Here is a 7,382-nt window from a genome sequence, read left to right on the forward strand (position 1 = left end):
GGGTAAAGATGACCATTAAGTTATCGATTGTCTTAACTTGAAGGCTACATGAGCAACAGCTCTAGAATTAACCAGAACGGTTCATTAATTTGCTAATGGTCCATATCAGATATCTTTTTAGTGGTCATAACTAAACATCTTTTTTAAATGTGCTAATCTTAATAATTATACTTAATTTAGACTAAGTTATTGGAAACTATGATCTGTTAGAATTATCATATGATATAAAAATGATGCATGATATGAATGAGTTAGATTAGGATTATAATAAAAAAGTCTGATTCAGATATATATTTAACATTTTAGTTGTAATAAATAAATTAGGATTAAAAAAAATTACACTATTCAATCAACATCCATCTTAACGTCAAGAAAATAAAAATCAACGATAAATGTTAAAATTGGACTGGCTTATTCAAATATTGCTTTATGTTAATCTAATCGACATACATCTCAAGATCATTATACAACAAATAGAATGATAACAATCGTTTTCCTAAACTGTATACCTAATGTTTAGTCGACCTAATCTATCTTACACCAGATTCATTAGCGTCGGAACTGATAAAGTATAGCATATTTATTCAACATCCATGGTTGCAGCATTTATAGAGTAATGTCCCCAGGCTAATGTATTGCAGGTGTCTGGAACTTTACACCTTTTGTCGTCGTTTGAGTTAAGGCCTATTTTATCTTGAACCATGGAGTATACAACATGATTAATAGATCTTATTAATTTTTGCTGAATTGACATAGATTGATATGAATCTAGACATTTAACGTAATCATCAAAAGTTATTTTATTTTGAACCACGCTCATCTTAACCCCCTTGGCTTTCTTTGTCACGCCTAAATTTCTGATTATCGCCCCAATTTCATCATCATCATACTCATCATTCTGTAGTATTTTTCGTTTCTTTGTAATGTCATTATCTGTAATTAGAACTTTTGTTGTATACAATTTAGATCTCAACCCTATGTAGTCAGTCATAATGCGACCATTATTCTCATCTTTCATCAAGCCTGGAATTTTTTTGTTAACCTGGGGAATATTATATGGATTGTCTGCAGCGTAGTCAGATGTATCGAAATACTCGTGGCAGTCATATTTCATCGTCTCATATGGATCTTTTCCACGTATCTCTACTATTACTGAATCAGTGTCCGTGTAGCAAGTCGTGAAGTTTTCTCCAAATCTATCGGCTAAATAACCATACTGAAAGTCATATATCGTGGTTTTAGCCAAGTCCAAAATGCTCATTCCAACATATATTGGTTTATTTAGCCAAATTTCATCCTTTCTCATCTCAATTGCCACTAAATTTTCATTGAAAATAGTTACATTTTTAAACAATGGATCACTAATTCGTGCTTCTGCGCCATACCGACCCTTCCAGTTTGTTACAAGTTTAATGGATACTCTCTTGCGTACGTTCTCCATAGTCTTGCCAAATACTGCGTTGTTCATTAACTTAAAAAGGTTTTTTTCAAACTCATTCCTAGCATTTTTTCGAAGTTCAGTATTAAGGTCTATGTATGACTTTAGCCATGGGGATTGTTTGAATTTTAAAACTCGATGTATCCTCTTCAGTACTAAGCCATGAGTTAATGCTTGCTTAAGAGCTCGATAGTGTATTATATATTTTCTTTTGGGGCTTAAGGTGGCCATTAATTTAGTAAGTTCTCTTGGTCGTGAAGGTGGTTTCATGGTTTTCGGATTTAGAGATTCTGGACAGAACGGGATATCATTATGATGATTGTGGAGATGGTGGGGGTAATCTAAATCAACCTCGAGGAAGTACCCATCAGAAGCATCATCAGGAACCGACAAGACATCGATGTTAGCATCAACCCACTCGAAACCGCCATATGGAAGATATTGTGACATCGCCCAGCCATATTGATTATTAACGTCGAAGTACATAAGGTATGACTCAGGTTTAGATGAATCGTAAGTGGGTATATACGTATTGTTAGCATGGACGCAACGTTTGGAGCATACTTGACTAAGTCCTCCGCGGATTCCGCGCTCGACAAACAAATGCATATCTTGATCAGTTAAAAGTTCAAGTTCCTGCTTTGTATGTTTAAGCATAGCATCCCACGTGAAGCCAGGTAAAGTGTAATAATGAGCAGGGTCAAGATTATAAGTTTTAAGACAACTAGAACGAAATTGTTCAAAGACATCTGCTAGAAGAAGAATGTCTGTCTTCATGTAGAGATCTACATAATCGCCAAGAGTGGAACAATTGAAAGATGACCAGACTTCTTGGGCTCTACGATAATGGCGACGAGGACATGGTTTATCCTCAAGGTTATTATAAAATGACTCGATCGACGGTAGACATGTTTCAATGAAGCGATCAAATGAATCAATATAATCATACGGCATGATGCCCTTTTTAGTAAGAAGATTGAACTGCTCCTCGGGGAGAGATGAAAATTGAGCGCAGAGATTTGGATATTTGGGCAAATACGAAGAAAGTTTCTCAAGAGAAGAAGCCATGAACCGAAAACTATCGATAAAACGGAACTGGATTCGAGCATCATCAATGTGTTTAGTAAAAGAGATATATTTTTCCTTAGTGATAGGAAGAAGATCAATGGAGCCTTTCATGCGTGTAGCAATGCCGGAAACGACAAAATGCGCGTCATATCCGCTCAAATTATGGAAGACCACTGGAATGGTGTGGGTGTCTTGATAATTGATGTTACACCCTTCGTGAGCGGCCCCTCGATAATTGTTTTCCGGACTCATGTGATTATGGTCTCGAACTTTTTTATCTTTAATAGAAAAGCGTTGCTCACATATATGACAGTAAGTAGCAGCCTGAAACATTCGCTCATCATCTGTAGACATATGAATCGGATATGGACAAAGAAATACGGTGGAGGCGTCCTCAGCAAGCTGATTCATTTCATCAGCAAACCATTCCATGCAATTTGAACCACGATAGGAGCGATAAAATGACAGAGAATCATCATAGGAACATTTAAAGTAATACCCAACGGCAGCAGGTATATGCTTTTGAGGTTTTTTCGGATCAACGGTGGGTTTTAGAACGCTCTCCAAATCCGCATATACCATGAATGGAACCTTTACTTTATTTTTAAAATTTTTAAATTTTACTATGCTGTTTCTCTTATCAGGCATATTGATACCAGTCTCATTTTGTTTTAAGCAGTCTATTGTATGTTTATCTAATGTTTCTTGTGAGCGGGAGTAATGCAGGCAACGGTCGCAGAAATATTTTTTATGCTCTTCTTTACTTAACTGTTTAGAGAGGAGGCGTGATAAATTTTTAATCCACACATAGTGGTACTTCGTAGGCGACTCGTCATATTTATCCTGAATCAAAAGCAGATTCACATGTTTAGTTAGTCTACTTTTTGTTAGGTAGGTTGGGAGGATCTTAAAATGTTTATCTTTTTTTAGGTAATATATGTTTATCGAAATATTGTTTTGCTTTTCAAAGTTAGGAATTTGTTTTATAGTCATTGGAAACTGAATGCTTTTTAATTTGAATACATCTGAATAGTGTGGATATTTGGATACTCTTTGAGGATGTTTGTTAGCAGGATACAAAGCACTAACTACAGCCCATGCAAAGCATGCCTCATCATCATTTTTGACATTTACGCATGCTTCTTTTCTCATAATCTGTGGAGGAAGTTCAACGAATGAGGATCCGAGCTGTGGGGTAAACTTGTTGATGTTGACCCCCAGGTTAACAACAGCTTTTAGTGCCCAGCCACTATCACGCTCTTGGAATTCCTCCAATTTTGCAGTGATAGGTTCCATTACTTTCTCTTCAAACCATTCATCAAGATTGGTGTCTCGATATATGGCAGAGTTTGAAGTAGTAAAATATTTTGTATCGTTAAGCACTTTTTCTCCCTGAACGATTTCAAACTCTCCTCCGAATGCCGTGTTAACTTTCACTGCGGCGTCATTTTTTAGAGCATTTTGGATTCTCCGTTTAAATATTGCCTTACAATCATTAAGAAAACTGCCAGGGTCCTTGTGTTTAAGGTTTGAGATGACTCCCGTTCTAATTCTAGAGTTGAATGCTGATAAAGAGTCATCCCATTGTACCCTCTTGTAAGCAGTCTCCGGTCGAGTGTTAAGCCCCGCCCCCTTCTTTTGTTCGGCCTTTAACTGATTTCGAAGCGTTTTCACCTGTCGCATCTGGGCTTCGAGGTGCTGCTTCTCACCAATGGTCTTTGCAAACCTCATTCCATTATTAATCATTTTAATTGCTTTCCTACACTCTACCAGTCCTTTTCCGTAGTGTTCCTCGTTATAATTGCTGGATAATGATCCCAAGATGGTTGCAATTAACTGAATAAGTTTAGCCAACATTTTTTAAATGACTTTACACAAACTAAAAGAAAACTAATAAATTCAAAGTTAACTTAAAAATTGAAAACCCAAAAAAATTTTCAAAAAAAATCTAAAATTTTGAAAAAATTTCAAAATTCAAAAATTAAAAATTATTAAAAAATCGAAATTAAACCTCACCAGTGCACACGTCTGAACGCTAGGAATATCTGAAACAGAATAAATACAATACCTTAATGCGGGGTATAAGGCACACATTAGTCGGACGGAAAACTGAATGGTATTATGTTATGTTCCAAAGGTCCCTGCAAAGTGTAGATTTGGGAGAAACAATGTAAAAGTGCTTCATTTAACATATTTGTCGAACTTGGTTACATTTTTCCCTTCATGTGCAATAAGTATAAATAGCAGATTTGTGATGAAAACATTTCAAACATCTTGATTATCCGACCACTTTCATCACTAACACACTCGATATTTCTAAATAATACCCACACGTTTTCATTCATCAAATAAAAATTGTTTAACAATATAGCATAACACAAATAACTGTTAGATATCTTGATATGATGTATATATCAACATAGAAAAGGCACTTAACATAGTGTAATAAGCAGTATTGTTGAAATAAAAAATACAGTTACTATATTTTATCTAGGACCATAAATTAATTTAGAACAATGTATCACATAACACATCGCCGCATAGATAGGAAAGTGGAATGTATAAATAAGCTTATAGTAAATAACATAATATATAAAATATGTGTGAGAAAACATAACTCAAAGAATGCATAGAGTTCAGTACTGAAAATACAAAATGCAAGGAATGCAAAACATTAGTTCGGATAGCAGTCAGTCAACAGAGAAAATGACACTATGACACTCTTTCTCTCTCCGTCTGTCACTTCAATCGTCTTCTATTGGGCTATAATGTTTTCAGTCTCAAATCATCAACTACATGTCAATGCTTCTTCTTTCACCTATAATGTTTTCTGTTCCACATTATTTTCTTTCATTTTTTAAATGACATTTGGCATTCTTCGCTTAGGTATAGCCAGGGATGTCACGTGGTGGTTTTCAACCAATAAAATACGATTAAAAATAATCCTGAATTAGAGTAATATATATTATATAGCATTTTATGTGAAACGAAACAGTTCTTAATATACATTAGTCGTAAAAGTTGTTGTACGCGTAAACAAAAATCATCATGTATAGTGATATGGTAGAAAGTGATTCAGATATAGTGTACAACGCTGAACTCCATCGAGTACTGCGAAAATATGAAGCCGAGGCCATTTCAGAACGTTATTATTTACTTTATACAAAATTCAATATGGCCTACATAGAAGTATAGACCAGTAAGGATGTGCGGAAAAACGTCTATTTTTGGATGTGAGAGGTGGCACTCAGATTTTTGCAGATAAAGTTAGGTGACACCTTCAGTAATAATAATTGACTTATGCTCCTTCTCAAATATGCCCGGAACATTAATAAAAAAATTAAAATATTTAAAAATTTCGAAAAACATCGATTTTTTTCTGCTTTCTTTGCTTATAACTTTAAAACGATTCGTTTTGGAACAAAGTCGTAGAAAAATAAAATAAAGATAAATATGGGGGCAAAATAAGTCTGTTGTTATTCAATATTTTTTAACCACTTTGATGGCACGTAGAACCTTAGTAATTCGCTTAGGAAATTATTTGTGACATACTTAAATCGTGTACCAAATTTCATTAAAATTGACTTACTAGATTTTGCATAATAAATTTGAAATCTAAACTTTTTTTAAAAAAGTTCAAATATTTTAAAATCTTTCTGAACAAAAAGTAGACTGTTTAGAAGTTGGCTAATCTTTTTACATATAAAGAGGTGCTCTACCTATATAATACACTTTACAGAATTAAAATCGGATTATTTAAGGGGCCCCAGCAATGTTTTAAATTTATAAACATTTTTTTGGCTTATAAACAAATGGCTTTGTTTACTAATAAAAAAATTAATTTTTAGCAATGCAGATAATTAAAACCGGTATAATTTGACTTAAACTTTCAAATGCTGTCAGTAGAATTGGTATTTTATTTTTTAATCAAACGTTATTCGCGTTCAAAAATTGCAATTTCTCAATTTTTTGAAAGTTCCACCGCGTTTATCTCGAAAACTATGCATTCTACGAAAATACTTGTAAGAACATTTTTTGCTTAGAATTACCCAAGAAATACAAAAAAATGTTTTATTTTGCGAAAAATCGATGTTATGTAATTCCTCAAGTTCTTTGTTTATAACAATCTTATCCACATCCGGATCAACTGTTACCCAAAAAATTCGTGTTCTATGGGTCAAAATACATAAAAAAAACTTGGGTAAATCCATCTAAATAAAGGAGCCCGTAGCACCCCCTCCTGGCCACAGCACTAATTTGTTTATAAGCCAAACAATTGTTTATAACTTTAAAACATTGCTGAGGCTGCTTAAATAATCCGATTTCAATTCTGTAAAGTGTATTAGATATGTGGAGTACTTCTTTATATGCAAAAAAATTGACAAATCTTTGTATGTTCTAGTTTTTGTTGTGCAAGATTTTAAAAAATTATAATTTTTTAAAAAAAGTTTAGATTGCAAAATTATTATGCAAAATCTAGTAAGTCAATTTTAATGAAATTTGGTGTACGGTTTTAGAACATTACAAAAATTTTCTAAGCGAATTAGGAAGGTTCCAAGTGTAACCTAAGTGATGGAAAATCATTGAATAAAGACAGGCTTGTTTTGCCCCCTTATTTTATATTTATTGCTATTTTGAAGCAAGGGTGATAAATTAAGACATTTTTAACCAATCGCATCTGATAGAAAATTTAATTATATTTGTTTAATTCCTATAGGACTTTGTTCTAAAATGAACAGTTTTTAAGTTATAAGCAAAAAAAAAGTAGAAAAAAACGAAATTTTTTGAAATTTTTAAATATTTTATTTTTTTTATTAATGTTCCGGGCACATTTGAGAAGGAGCATAAATCAATTATTATTAACGAAGCTATCACC

At 33.4% G+C, this 7,382-nt stretch overlaps 1 protein-coding gene across 1 annotated transcript; it reads right to left on the reverse strand.

Annotated features, from left to right (window-relative positions):
* Window positions 1-580: 580 nt before the first annotated feature.
* LOC126880841 (uncharacterized) lies at window positions 581-4,363 on the reverse strand. The gene has a single exon (XM_050644909.1). It carries the CDS (start codon window positions 4,361-4,363, stop codon window positions 581-583), a length of 3,783 nt encoding a protein of 1,260 aa, XP_050500866.1.
* Window positions 4,364-7,382: the final 3,019 nt, after the last annotated feature.

This window comes from Diabrotica virgifera, chromosome 2 (genome assembly GCF_917563875.1).
Source record: "Diabrotica virgifera virgifera chromosome 2, PGI_DIABVI_V3a".
In the NCBI taxonomy this organism is placed as follows: domain Eukaryota; kingdom Metazoa; phylum Arthropoda; class Insecta; order Coleoptera; family Chrysomelidae; genus Diabrotica; species Diabrotica virgifera.